Source organism: Acanthochromis polyacanthus, chromosome 14, assembly GCF_021347895.1.
Source record: "Acanthochromis polyacanthus isolate Apoly-LR-REF ecotype Palm Island chromosome 14, KAUST_Apoly_ChrSc, whole genome shotgun sequence".
Lineage (NCBI taxonomy): Eukaryota > Metazoa > Chordata > Actinopteri > Pomacentridae > Acanthochromis > Acanthochromis polyacanthus.
Genome location: NC_067126.1, coordinates 32804806 through 32820402, shown reverse-complemented (window position 1 = coordinate 32820402; position 15597 = coordinate 32804806). Strand labels below are relative to the sequence as shown.

The window sequence follows — 15597 nt, the reverse complement described above, 5'->3', positions numbered from 1 at the left end:
TTTTAGTGATATTCAGTAATTTTTTATTAATAAGTGATTGTTTTCATAATAAATAATTATGGAATTTTTAAGACATGATCATAATGAACATAAAAAAACATTAGTTTTTACGTCAAATAAAAATGTATGCAAGATATATCCCATGGACTTCAAAAGTGCCTCAATTATATATTGACCCAATTGTTCTTTAGAAGTGTCCTCTTTAGTAACATTATCCACAAATGTCACCATGTTGCCAGAAAACAGTATTGCGGGGAGCATAATGTTACAAAACGCTCAGCTAAATGTAATGAATTTCTATATGCCAAATGTTGAAGTTTAGAAACGCCTTTTCTAGTGTTTTTTTTTTTTGCCAGTTCTATTGCTATGAAGAAATTGAAGATGTTTTTATTCTTTTTTCTCTCCTATCCAAACTGCAAAATCTATTATGTGGCTACAGCTGTGTATCACATAGAGGGATTTTTGTTTGTTTTCACAGGAATTGCTTTTAAATCATTACTTATTTCAACCCACACATATGGTGTGTTTTTATGCCAAGCAGCAAATGACAAACTGAGAAAGTTAAAGAGCAGAAGGTGGAGAAAAGCTGTGAATCCTGGCCGACTGCAGCTGCTGTTTAACCACACATTTTAACTGCAGGCATTAAGTCTACAAGGGAGGGAAAGAGTTTGTCTGTTGTTTTTTTTTTTAAACTGCTCTTGTGATACAGAAAGATTTTAGGTGTAACTATAAAGTCAGTGAGCTGAGAAATGCACTGGAATGAGACGGAACAGCACAGGCTGTAAATGTGACAAAATCTCCTAAAACACGTGTTCATGATAAAACTATTTAAGCAGCAGTAATTCAATGTGTCTGCTACAATAACCAGTAACGAAATTCAGCTCCACACGTGCACATACCTCTTTTAAGACACAATCTGATCCGCAGCCTTCAGATACTGCAGTTGATGAGTAACCAGGATGCGAGGCTTTTTCTTCAAAACTCCACAAATGCACCTGGAGAGAACAATTATTCTATGAACGAATGAAAGACTGCTACAGATTTTCATCTGTATCACATGGCTAATTAAACCCTGATGAGATGTTAGTAGTAGGACTCACTCTTCAAAGAGGTGCCGGCCCACTTCAGCATCCACAGCACTGAGAGGGTCATCCAGCAAGTAGATATCTGCATCATGATAAACTGCTCTAAAATACACAAATATGGATGTTAATTCTGTCACTGGCAACAAAGAAGAAGGTGCAAATGTGTGGGGTCAATATATAATTGAGGGACTTTTGAAGCCCATGAAATATATCTTGCACATCGGCGTCAGTTTAGGGGGGACGGTGGGGATGTGTCCCCCCACTTTTTGTCAGGGGTCATTTGGCTCCAACACATTCAAATTCTTCACATGTAAGCCGTTGTAAACCCAGTTATTTTCAGTAGTATAGAAAATTCCGACGCTCCTGAACGCACCATCCGTACTCAGCCGAGAGTTGCACAGACATGCAGCACACCTTCGTGAGGTTAAAAAAAAAAAAAAAAAAAACGCGCAGATGCTAAATTTGCGCCCGTGCCAAGTGGAAGCTCCGACATGAGGCGTGCTGGGGCAAAATTTCGGCCCGGGAGAATTAGTACTATAGCGGCCCACAGACCTTTCTACCCGCATGTACCGATAGCTTAACAGCTTGAGTCTCCGCCTTTGGTGCGGTGGTTGTGAGTTTGAGCCCAGCTTATGGCATTTTGCCGCCGTTCTTCGACATTTTCTCAAAGTGCTGTGGTCTCCTCCACCCCCCCCCCCCCCCACCCCACCACCACCACCACCACCACCACCACCACCACCACCACCACCCCACTTTTAAAAACAAACTGACGCCCTTGATCTTGCATATATGTTTATGAAAAGCTTAAAAAAAACTAATGTTTTACTATGTTCATTATCATCACATCTTTACAAATTCCAGAATTGTTTATTATGGAAACAATTACTTCTTAACATAAAGTGATTGGATATCACCAAGATGTCAACTAAGTAACCATCCAAATGTAATAACCACCCTCTAAACTATAATAAAACTAGATGAGCCCTCAGTAAAGGGCAGAACCACGCCCTCTGCTGGCGAAAACCCTGTCCTCCCTATACAACTGATACAATATGTATCAATTTTGATCATCGTACGTATCTCCCTCCCTACTTGATCTGCTGACCTGTAACTCCACAACTGAGCAGGGGACCTTAGACTGATCTTCAGTGCCAAGTTTGATTATCCTGACTTCAGCGGTTGCAGAGATATCGGACCGGACATAGCCACATACATACATACATACATACATACATACTTACCCAGCCAGATACCACACTGAATGCAATAACCCCGCCGATCTACCCGTCGGGCGTGGTGCGTGGTTAATGAGCTTATTCAAAAATTGTTGATTGTGTTCTTTCTATTAAGTTGAGATAATCATGACAGATATTTCTTTTTTTGGCAATATATAAAATGTATATGGAAAATAACAAATTGTATCTGTGTGCCAGAAATCACTTTCAGCTAAGTTATCCATTACAAAAACACCTCTCAAGGAAATGTGTTAATTCCAGATCACATGACCTGCTCCATGTATTTAACCACGCCCGACGGGTAGGTCGGCGGGGTTGTTGCATTCGGTGCGGTATCTGGCTGGGTAAGTATGTATGTATGTATGTATGTATGTGGCTATGTCCGGTCCGATATCTCTGCAACCGCCGAAGTCAGGATAATCAAACTTGGCACTGAAGATCAGTCTAAGGTCCCCTGCTCAGTTGTGGAGTTACAGATCAGCAGATCAAGTAGGGAGGGAGATACGTACAATGATCAAAATTGATACATGTTGTATAGGGAGGACAGGTTTTCACCAGCAGAGGGCGTGGTTCTGCCCTCTACTGAGGGCTCATCTCGTTGTATTTGTATTTATTCTGAACTCCATTAGCTGCAACATGTGCAGCTACTCTTCCTGGAGTCAGTCCAACAGCATTACAAATGTGGTGTTATTTCCTCCTGAAGAAAAGACTGGCCAGACTCCAAGGCTTTCTGAGTTATTTAATATAAAGTAGTGTGTGAGTCAAGTGTGGCTTTATCGCATGTCAACAGGTTTATTACAATATCTTTATAAATAACTTTCATTTTCACTTTTACTCAATTGTATATATAATACTTAGAATATTTTTTCTATAAAAATGCCATGTGGTGTTTGGTTATAGGCAACCATGTTGATTTTAGGCCTGAAAAACATCAAAAATGTTGACTATGATACCTGTCAACTATGTTCCAAAAAGTCCCGCAATTACATATTGACCCATGTATTATTGTTCAGCACACCTCGCTAAGCTGACTCTTGCCTTCTGTCCTCCGCTGAGGTTAGCCCCTCTGTCCCCGACCAACGCCAAGTCACCACCTGGCAACAGGTCCAAGTCCTGAGCAGGGTCCAAATGTAACTTTACCACACATTCACACTTACACTGGATTCACTACAAGCCAGATTAGATAAAAAACTTTGACAATAACAACAGTATGAATATGCAGTGGAGCATGTCATAATGAAGAACACAACAGAAAGGGATGCTCACCCTCTTAAGGGCACAGGCTCTCAGGACTCTGTCATACTTCTTGGGGTTGAGCTCTTTGCCAAAAAGGATGTTGCTTCGAATTGTGCCAGGTAGAATCCAGGGTTGCTGAGATGTGTAAGTCAGCTCTCCTTTCACCTTCACCACGCCACTTTCCTGACTCAGCTCCCCCAGGATGGCACTGAGGAGCGAAGACTGATGTACGCACACAGAAAAAACAATGATTTAAACAACAGTTTTGACATTTTGGTAAATGCTCACAATTCAAATCACTTTCATTTGCTTGAACTTAGTGAGAAAAATCAGTAAAGTGGAATTCAGACAGTTTAGCCAAAACTAAAGCCAAAAAGTAATAATATTAATAATTTGTAAATGTATAGGAAAGTCTGTGAAATTACAAATATCATCTATGAACTATCAACACAACAACAATAAATCACACTTATTTCTCTTCATTTTATTATTTTTTAATGCTTTCTTAAATTACATACAAATGTATGTAAAATGGCAATTATCTGTCATGAAAATGTAGCTCTTTCTATAAAAGTTTAAATACATAATACCAATCTGATGTTCTTCCTCTTAAATTTAAGGCAAATCTTACTTGTTCTACATTTATGTTGACTTCTAAACTGCAATTCAGTATATCCAACACAGAAACCTTCTCTAAAAAGTACAAAGTACTGCTCTCAAGGTTAAATCTTTCAGGCATGTTTTAATAAATGAAACATGTGTTTTTAAATCAATTTTGATTTTCAAAATAAGATAGTTAAACAATCTTAGCATACGTTAACGCTTCAGTGAAATCTGCAGAATAATGGTGTTTCGCTGCAGAATTTTTAGGTCTATCAACTAATTAAGGACGTATATATAATAATATAACAGCATTTCTCTGCAAAACATATATTGACGTATTATTTTTGCAATTTATTAAAATAAGGATATTTGACTATATTTTACAATGCCATTCATTTGATATTTAGTTTTTTTTTATGTTGTTCTAGCATAACTCTCTGCAAAATGAGAAATTGTCATTTGTACTTCTGTATGGATTAAAGAAAAATACAGCATGTTAAAGAGGCTTCAGTGCCAGGCTGGCAGCTGTAAAATTGGTGGCAAATACAATTACCTTTCAGCATATGAACTATTTTGAGGTACTAACATGCCTCTGGTTTATAATCATGTGTGTGCGTGACTAAATCTGAGACAAGAGAACAGACCTGACCTTTCCAGCTCCAACAGGTCCTATTACTGCCAGGAGCTGCTCAGGCCTCACTGTGAAAGAGACGTTCTGCAAAGTTGGAGCTTCAAGCGCCTATAATAAAAAAAAATAAATGAAAGAAAAGAGAGGAAACTGGTTTGTCAGCTCAAAACCACACATTTGTCCAGGACACTTCACAGGCTGCCTTTGCTTTGATCCTGGAGGCATCTAAAGATTGTATGTGGTGCACATTTAAGATAACAGGGAGACATGTTTCCCGCAATGTTTCTCACCTTGTCCCAGTAGCATATTAAATCCTGAATTTTCACCATGCAGTCCTTCTTCTCTGCCACAGGGAGTCCCAAGTGGTGAGGAGCAACTTCATCCAGCAGGAGAAATTTCTAAGAACAGCAATGAATATAAAGGTCATTTTCTAAATAAAGTAAGCTATGCAGACTGGTTGTAAATATATCCTGTGTCTGATGTATTTACTTTAATCCTTTGGATGCTGATGAGAGACTCTGAGACTTTCTCAATAGCGCAAGGAAAGAAGAGCGTGATGGTGAGTCTGACCGCCCCGTACAGGGAAACAGCCATGAACACTCTGCTGGCAGACAGGGTGTTGCCTGAAAGGACGTAAACGCAGACTGTGATGAAGATGATGATCTTGCTGGCCACGAAGAAAGAAGCCATGTTCAGGCCACGCAGGTACGAGCTTTTCATGATCTTGGAGATTTCCATTCTGTACAAAAAAAAGAATGTGTTGGTAAGTGCCGTTTTAGAGATTATTCTCATTTTGCTGTTTGGCAGAAAGGAAAGCATAAACTAAGTTAGCTTTTGGCACAGAGAGTAACCTGTCATTGCACAATAAAGCAATGTTTTGCTACTTTCTCCTAACTATTGTGCTCACCTGGAAAATGCAAGAATTTCACAATGTTGTCACACTTGTTATTGCACAAACTCAAAGTTGATAATAAGCAGGCATGAATAACTGCTGAACTCATAAAATACTGGAACCATTGTACCTTCTGACATCATCCACCAGTTCACCGAAAGGCTTCTCCCACCCGTACATTTTGATGACTCGGATCCCAGAGATGACTTCGTTCATTGTGCGAATCCTCTCATCGGTCAACATCGCGGTTTCAGCCCTATAAACAGAAAATGACAAAGAAAATTACAGCAACGGAAGCAGTACAATGCAAAAGAAAGTCTAACAAAAGACTACAAACCTGAGGACTGAGAACAAACGTCCAAACACAGTCTGTAGCGGCATCAGAATGAAGAAGACAGCCATGCCCGCAAGGCATGATGGACCGATGGCATACATCAATAGTAGTATCACAGTTCCTGCTTGTAGAGGACCAATCCACAAAAAATGCAAATATAAGGTCACCTGTAGGAAAATGATGAAGAGAAATAATGAAGGCCAAAGGTCTGTTGGATACTATATCATGAAGGCATAAGTCAAGTGTAAAATATTCTTTCATATATAGGGATTTGCACTGAGGTAAATCCTGTCTTCACAAAAATTGTCAATGCATGTTTCTATTTTTAAGTCTACCCTCACTGATATAAATGCGGTGCGCAAAATCCCAGAAACAACCAGGAATGCATCACAAACCATAAAGTTGAATCAATACTCCTCAAATAAAAACTAAACATTCTCACTTTCATTAAAATAGATTTTAATTTAAGTGTAAATAGCTACTTTCAGTTACCTCATCAAATCTGTTGACATCATTGGATAAGAGGTTCACAATCTGTCCTGTTGTCGTTTTGGCCAATGCTGCACTGTTAAGACAAAGAGCCTTTGCAGAACAAAGGTATCAAATCAAGTTAACCTGAGACATCCAAGCCTCCATGCTCTACAGCGTCAAGCATACCACAGGAATGTGACAGAGGAAAAGATTTACATGTCGATGCGTGGTACAGACTGACCTTCCGATAGATCATGTGGCACACGGCCACGCGAATCTTCATGCCAACTCGTTGGACGTGGTAGAAATATAAATGATGGAGGATAGTCAAGCAGAGAGTGGACAGTGAGATGCCTGCTGCGTAGCCGTAAGCCTCAGTGATTGCAGCTGAATTAGTGGGGTCATAACTCTCAAAGAACTCAATCAGCTTCCCAAGTAGCACCGGCTGAACCACTTTGATAATTTCCTAAAAGAAAAATTGAGAGCATAGCAGATATTTAGTGTGGATGTGCAGCATTAAATCAAAACCTCATTCTGAAATACAGTATTGCTCTCTGTACATCTGTATTTTCACCGTGTGACTGTACCGTACCTCTATAAAGATGTATATTCCAATGAGTGAGTATGACTTCCAAAAGCACTTAATGAGAGGTTTGGTAAGTTCGGGTTGTCGCAGATCTTTTGCAGCCTGTTGAACTTCCTGATTCCAGTACCTTTAAAAAGTAGGAAAAGGTAAAAAGTAAAGACATGGTTACTCTATGTCAGGAAGACTTCAGCAACCAGTGTTACAGTAATGTTCAGCTGGCGATATCAAAAAAGTGAAAAAATCTAGTGAACATCTCCCAAGAAAAAACTCTTTGTATGGATCTCAACAAAGCACTTAACCAGAATAGTTCTTGTTTGTTCAGAAGCAAATGTGTATACTGTCTACTTTCTGAGTTACTTATAGCATTGCATCATAAGAAAATTACAGAAAGCGTATTATGACCGACAGTAGATATTAGCATTTCTCATGGCCTGCTCATAAAGCCCAAGAAGACCCCAGCAATGACTTTATCTCATCCTTGAGAATTACTATTACATAGAAAAGCATTCAGAGCACAACACTCCACCAAGGCTGTTCATTCCTCCATATGGCAGTCAGAAATACAGCATTTTTTTTAAATAAATGCAGCATTTGTTTATTAGTTATTGAGGATCAGAAATTACAGCAACATAGAATTAAAAATGAACCTGCCCTGAGCACAGGCATGCGTTATGCATACGTACATTATGTACAGATACCGAATCATGCGACCTAAATATGTAGCAGTCGGTGAGAATTGATGGGACTCGGAAACATGTTCAGATGTTGTCATAGTTACAGTGACGCTGTGCTGCTATCTCACAATTATACAAAAATCTTTAACAAATCCATGAATCCAGACTATAATCCGCATCATTGCCAAAATCTAATCAGGTGGTCCTTGTGTCATTTCTGACCTCCCCTAAAAATTTCAGCCAAATCTGTTAGCCCGTTTTTGATTAATGTTGCTCACAGAGAGACAGACAGACAAACCAACACCAATCATCACATAACTCCACAGCACTCCTTGTCAGAGTAATTAATGCACATAAGAGACACAAGCAAATAAAGGCAAGTCAGGCTCATTTGAAAATCACCATTCTAGATACAGAGGACAAATTAAAGGATAAAACAACATAAATGTGTCCTAGTGTTGGGTTGGCAAAAAAAAAAAAATTATTTTAGTAATTTATGATTAAGAGCGCTGCCTAGCACATCAGTCCAAAATCTCCCATAGATGTTCAACTGGGTTGAGATCTGGTGATTGCAAAGACTATAGCATATGATTAACAATATTTCTATACCTATCAAACCATTCAGAGGCCCCTCATGGTCTATAAATGGGGGTTTTGTCATCCTGGTTAGAAACATTTCATCATAGTAGAAAGGTGATCACTCTGAACAACTTAGCATTGATTTGTGGTGACCTTTCCTCTAAGGGGACAAGCAGATCCAAACCACTCCAGCTTGATACCCCTCCACACCATAACAGGTTCCCCTCACCCCTGACTGTAGGGGTCAACAGTTCAAGTACTTTCCTTTAACTCATTACCCATCTGAACATTTCGGTCAAGCACTCACACTGAACAAGCGTGCCAAGCAAGCAAGCCAAACTCTCAAGTCAAGTAGCTCTTACTAGAGTTAGTATGATCACTGTGGAGGAGCAGCCTGGCCACCTGTGAGAGTTTGGAAAGTGCTGTCTATATATAGGTGGGCGTACCTCCAAGCACATTGTCAACTCTGATGCCTAGTCTCTCAAAGGAGGGCTCTCCCTTACATAGGAGAGGTCCAGGCTGAGAGGTGCCGGGGAGTGGTGAGGACATTAATGAGTCTTTGGTTGGATTCTACACACTTGAATTATCTCCCAGTAGAAAGGGGGGTCAGTCAATGTGAGGAGTGCAGCTCTGGCTGTTACATATTGTTGCTTAGGAGGTCCTGTCATTGGTGAAGCAGTGAGTGGAGTCTTTAATAACCAAACATTTCCAGAAACCATAATGTGGATGTCAGGAATAGCACAAGTGATCTAAAGATATGTGTCATTACTATGAGTCATTCAACCAGAGCACATGCTTAGAAAGTACTAATAAGATACTGATGCTTGCTTAAATTTCACACACACTATCATAGAAGCAGATTCTAAGAAAGTTCAAATGCTCATTTGTGTCCATCCTCTTGAAAACCTCTAAAATCAAAGTAAACACCAACAGGAAATTGGAAGAGTTAAGAGTGTGTCTTAAGGGTCTGGTTGGCAATAGAAGGCCAGAAAGGCTGCAACTTGTATGGTTGCAAAAACACTGAGTGTAGGTCTAGTTCAGAGCGGAAATGCATAGTTTGTGCAATCTCTAATGATATTTAAGGGGACACAACAATGGTGGATAAACCTCACAGATGTGATGAATCTGAGCAGGTTTCATAACCCCAGTGCTGGTTTATACTAGAACCCAAGCAATACATTAAATAAAATATATTTTAAAATCAGTGAATACCCCTTGCAGTACAGTTAAATCCGTCAAAGGAATACAGCACTGATGTAAATCTGTGTAAAAGACCAGTTGCAAGAAAGAAAGTAGTGAGGGAGGCCACCAAGACATCTGTGACTCGTCTGAAGGAGTTCTACACTATATACACACTTAATATGTGCAGATGTGAAAAAGTTTGTTGTTGTATTTGTACAGAAGATCATACTTAAGAAAAAATTTCAGGTAAGAATGTATGAGAAAACTTTAAAAAAAGCAGGGCTAATTATTTTCTGTGCTGGTACTGATTTTACAGAATGACGGTAGCTGTACTCTCAATACAATGATCATTGTCGTTTAATAAAGATATTCATAAAATGAGAGCACATTTTAATTACAATAAAACAAAAATAATGAAAGACTCTCAATGTCTTACCACTGTAATTCATTTCCAAGATGATCAGATGCATCTTCTGGAAGAACTTTGTACATGTCATCTTCTTCCAGTTTCCTCTTGTACCCGATACTAAACAAGGGATTCAGCCAACTAAAGATGAAAAATGCATAATAATTACTGAAATTAGTCAACTTCGTACAGGTTTAAGTGAATAAAGTACACTTATTCAAGTAAATACGTTATGTTTTTTGGATAGAACAGTCATTCTTTTACTCCATGATACTTTCATATTTCATCACATTTATCATTTTAACAGTTGTCATGAATACTTTGTACATTAAAACAATAATAGTAGAATAATATTATAATAAACATGATGTCAAAAATGTCATCCTTTCTTTAACTATAAAAATCTGTTTAACTCCGATAATCTGAAAGCTTTAAATTCACAAACAAAGGAGACAGAGGATGCCAAAGTTTACACCTAAATTGGATAAAATATTTCATTTAAACAGAAAGATGATTCACTTTGAATTAATACAATTTGTTTCTCATTCTTGCTTTACTGAAATAAACAGTTCTTCTCTAGTACAGCCACTTTCACTTTTCTGACTTTCACTTTCATATGCCATAATAAAGGGATCTAAACAGTGTGCCCAGGTAAGAAAGGTGAGCTTTGGGCATGGACTGATGCTCAGCTGCTACCTGCTATCACATCCAGGGACTAGTCTTTCTCGAGTGGCCACAAACTGTCACACAGGAGAGCCTCTCTATTCAATTAATGTCACGCAAAGCTGTCGGCGTGAGGCCGGTTTTTCTTACCAGAAGAAAATCTTGGAGAGAAGATTAGCTGAAGCCGACGGATTATCCTTTGCCTCCTTCCGCAGAGGTTCCATGGCTCCAACAGGACGAGCGAGCCGAGGACTTTCTCTCTGCAGGCTGTGTGGCACAGAGGGGTTATCGATAAACACTCGGGAGGAGGAAACACCGACAGAACAGCTGCTGTAAACTCCAATGTCAGTCAATATTACACCTACCGACATCCAGTGTAGGATTACCACCTGGAGGCTGTCAGCCGGCTTGGCAGTGAGGTGAGCGCGCCGTGCCTAGCCCCGCCCATTGCGCAGGGATTGGCTGGCACAAGTCTCCATCACTCCCCAAACTTCTTAATGCCATCAACTCCGCTCTTTCCTGCCCTTTTTCTCTAAAGGGGCAAGTATAATATATTAGACTGTCTGATGTATTGCATATTTTGCTTCCCCCCCCTCTAAAAATGCAGCAATTTGCAGGATTTATATGATATTGTTGGAGGTGCAAATCTAAACATGAGGTTAAAGTTGCCCACATTGACCCAAAAGCTGCCCAAATTGATTTGAGAATTCCACACTGACCCAAAAATTGTCCATGTGAAGTTAAAAATTGTCCAAAATATCAAAAATCTGTTCCAGGTGACAAAGAAGTTGTCAGAAATGAGATTACACTTGTCCACAATGACTCAAAAACTGTGCCAAAAAAATATGTTTACAACATGTTTCTAAACATTCACCAATATACAGCATTTATATGTTGTCGTTTGAGGTGGAGATAATTTAAATTTTCTTGTATGCTCATGAAAAGCACATTGTCAAAAAAATAAATCAGTGGTTTCCAACTTGGTTAGTTATAACAAACAGTGTGTGGCTGTCACAGAAGTTGACAGTTCCATGAAATATTGGTTCTGCCTATAAACTGGTCATATGGTTCACCACAATGTCATGGAGTGTTTGAGGCACAGATCTAAGTTTCAAGCTTTCCACATTGACTCCAAAGGTGTCCAAGTGGAGCTAAAGATGGTCCACAATGTCAAAAAATGTGTTCCAGCTGACAAAAAAAATGGAATAAAAAATTAGATTAAAGTTGTACACAATAACTTAGAAGCTGTCTCAAATCAGCAATTGAGTTCAAGGTTTTTTTGGGGGGTTTTGTGAAAAAAATCTGTCACTCTTATGTTATGTCACCAGTTTCTTCCTACAGAAATTACTATAGGTGGAAAATTATCCGGTAAATTCAAGTATAATTCAATTCAGTTCCCATATGTTATCTCAAAGCACCTAACACAGTAGGATAAAGACCCCTAACAATTACAGAGGAAAAAAAACAACAAATCCAAACAATTCCTTTTAAGCAGGCCCTTTAACAACAGTGAAAAGACAAAAGAAACTCACATTTCAACGCAAAGAAACTTCTGACATAATTAGACGCAGGGAAAGCGGCCATCTGCCTGGACCGGCTGGAGTGAGGCTAAAAAGGAGAGAAAAGATAGCAAGGAGATCTAAATATACAGTAGACAGAGGCAAATATACTTCTGGCTACCTTTGAGATTAGGATGTTTACATTAAAATTTTGTAGGATTTATATATAAAACATACAAGCTCATAATATATACATTGTCAAGGAATAAATTGGGGGTTTCCAGTCATGCCAACATACTACAACTAACAATAAACGGTGTCTAGTTGTCACAGAAGTTGGCAGTTCCATTAAATAGCGGTTCCTCCTATAAACTTCTCATATGATCGCATTTAAATGACTTATCCAAAATTTCACAACAATGTCACAGAGTGTTCAGATGAGGACCCATGTGCAGACACCACAGAGAGGCACATGGAAGTAATTAAATATAACTTAAATCAAACAATAGTAAGAGGAACAAACATAGGACAGTTGGACAATTTAGGGAAAATGCAAGGTTAAAAAAAAGCTGAGTGAACGAGCCTCCATTCGCGATGGAGGCATTGGATTAATACACCTGTGTGGAGTTGGTAGCAGAATATGGAAAAAATGAGAGAAGAGGGAAGAGGTCGTTCAACAAAGAGGAAGTCCTTGGCAAGCATAAAGGATAAAAATGCAGAAGGAACGGTGGAATTTAAGCGTCCATCTGAAGGAGAGCAACAACCAGTGGTTTGGCCAAAAGTGATTACAATCAGAGCTAGAAGTCAAGATTTCTCTCAAACATTTCTGTAGAAATAAGAATGTTTATGCACCAGACTCAACAGACAGAAGCAATACTTTTTGAAGGGATGTCTGATGAACATCATGAACATTATTCTCTCCCTATGCCTGACAGTGTTTCAAGGCTGGAAACTGTAAAACTCACTTAAATGCCAATAGTGGTGGCACCTCTACCATACCATGCCAGTGGGCCCATTTCCTCATCAGAGCAGTTGCTAGCTGATTTTAAGTTGGGTGTAGATCCAGAGCATTTCTTTGAGAGGTTAGAACCATAGACTGTATATAAAGATGGCATCTGGCTCCAAAATTGAAGCCTACCCGGAAGTGTCAAAAACTTGCAATATCACGCCGTCCGCTAGGGTTGGCTCCAAAAAGCTTTTGCTCCATAGACCCCAATTCATCACCAGAAAAAATAAAATTTGATAGACTGATTTTCTACAGCTCAGGATTTTTTTCCCGTTAGCTTTCATGGTCAAAATGAGAGATCAGGTGGCCGATCTTAAAATAAATCAATACGGAATTTTGGCGTGGCTATACTTGATTGACAGTCCCATAGACTGGTCCTGCCCAGAGTTGCTCTCCGGTCCAGCCTGTTTGATGGCGCTTTTTACGTCACTGGCTCCAAAAAATCCAAAATGGCAACCAGGAAGTAGCAAAATCCGGGCTTCATTTTCTCGGCGTTGAAACCAACGGGTGACGTCACGGTTAGTTCACGCCTGGTTAGAACGTGTAGCCAGAACACTGAGATGGTTGCCAGTTAACTGGGCTGCTGCATTGGTTACCTTGTTGAGGGAAAGCTCTTGAGGCCTACTCTGGAATGGATGAACTACAGTCAGACTACTATGAAGCTAAAAAAAAGCTAGTGCCAATGAAGTTCAACATAAATGAAGAAGCTGGGGAAAACAATCATCTTACAGCAGTATCTTTGTGTGCTCCATCCAAACAACACCCAGTAAAAGAGCAGAATCCACAGAAGGGGAGGTTGTGTAAAATGTTAGGAAGCATGAGCTCCCTACCTGAGTACATGCAGACATGTTGTGTTGTGAGGTGGACATGAACAACACACCATTTTGTTTTTTTCTGCTTACTTTATTTAATCCAGTGGCCACACAGAAAAATGCTCTTTTTAAAGTCAAGTTTACTTGTCCAAAATGAGCAGGCTGCTACAAAGACAGAAATCCTCACCTGAGTTGCTTCCTTGTGGCAGCCATCTTTTCCTGGAGTTTAAAGAGGTGGCATGCCTCCAGAGCAGCTTTTTTATTGGCTCCCTCAGTAGGTGGGATCTCAAATATGATTGGTCAGTTTGAACTGGAAGGCACGCCCCTGTTAAGTGCATGTGAGTGTGCCTAGAAGAAAATGAATAATGGATTATTCACTTCTAACTGTTGAATGAAAGTTGTGTTAATGTTTTGGTTTAAAAATTGTAATAAACAGCTTCTGATTTTCATGTTGATTTTAGTCCTCCACATGCCTCACAAAGCTACTTAAACCTTTTCTTGCATCAGTTGATAAAACTGATTTTTAAAAAAATCCAGAAGCACAAAAACTTAAATTGTCAATGCTGCCTTTGGTGCGACATACAAAATAAATCATTAAATTAAACTACTCATATATTTATCTGTTTTTTTGTTGTTTTTTTGGGGGGGGGGGGTATTTTTTGTAGTGTTCTGTATAGAACTGTACAAAAAGTGGCAGAAAATGAAAAATGAGCAAAAACACAAATATCCTCTATGCCTTACATTCCTGTCCTGCTGTGCTTCAGTTTTAATTTATTTATTTTTGTACAGTGCTCCTAATGGGGACACGAATGTGATGTAAACTGTCTAGAATGGAGCTTCATGAGCTGCGAATAGGTTTGCCTAAGCTCCTTCCCATTATATTTACATGAGCTGTGTCAACACCAAGACTCTGTGGAGTAAGCTGGCATGAGTTACTGCATGTTAATGTTAAATTCCATATACATTATCTTGTATACAAATGTTGAAACAATATTTTTTTTACAGCTTTCGACAGTCCCCACACCAAACTTTAACTTTTGAAGCTGTCATTATCACAATAGGGGAAAAAAAGCTCTATCTAAACCGACAATGCAGGAAACTCTTATTTTAATCCTGATAATACAGGTTGGATTTTGTCTTGTGAACAATTTGCACAATTAAGATGGTCCCATTTGGATTTGATTATCCCATCTGATTTTGTTGTGAAAGTGCTTCTTTCAGGGCTTCATCCGTTTAGTGAAATGCCCACCTTATGTGGACAACGTTAATATTCAGTTGAATTCAGGTCACGGGGAAAGAGTGATACTCGTCTGTATAAGAGAGAGTGTAGTGGACACCTACAGGTGAGTTCTTTTCTTCAACCTGCCAGAATAACTGGGTTTTCATTCGATCTCAAATAAAGTATAACTTAAAAGACAGCAAAGAAGCCCCCTTTTATACTTCTGTATATGAATGTTTTTCCTGTTTCTAAATTATTGCCTAAAATTACAGGAAACCCACGCCCATGATTTTAATTGTAAGAGACATTTAAAAGTATTTTTCTAAAAAAAAAAAAACTAAAACATTTTACCTCAGATTTCAACCGAAAGAGATTTTCCACACACATTATATGGAGAACGATTGGTTTTTAGACCGCTTTGTTTGTGTTTTTCCTATTTTGTGGTTTTAGAATTACTTTAAAAAAGAATACAAAAGGTCAGCAGTCC

The 15597-nt window shown here is 39.0% G+C and overlaps 1 protein-coding gene across 1 annotated transcript in view; it reads right to left on the bottom strand.

Annotated features, from left to right (window-relative positions):
• LOC110948990 (ATP-binding cassette, sub-family C (CFTR/MRP), member 4) overlaps positions 1-10975 on the bottom strand; it is a 41427-nt gene extending 30452 nt beyond the window's left edge. The window contains 14 exon segments of the mRNA XM_051959251.1: positions 896-995; positions 1101-1187; positions 3339-3433; positions 3587-3778; positions 4809-4898; positions 5078-5185; positions 5277-5526; positions 5810-5935; positions 6017-6180; positions 6506-6595; positions 6726-6950; positions 7077-7197; positions 9942-10052; positions 10725-10975. Of these exon segments, the coding sequence (XP_051815211.1) occupies positions 896-995; positions 1101-1187; positions 3339-3433; positions 3587-3778; positions 4809-4898; positions 5078-5185; positions 5277-5526; positions 5810-5935; positions 6017-6180; positions 6506-6595; positions 6726-6950; positions 7077-7197; positions 9942-10052; positions 10725-10945 (1980 nt within the window). The 5' untranslated portion in view covers positions 10946-10975.
• Positions 10976-15597: the final 4622 nt, after the last annotated feature.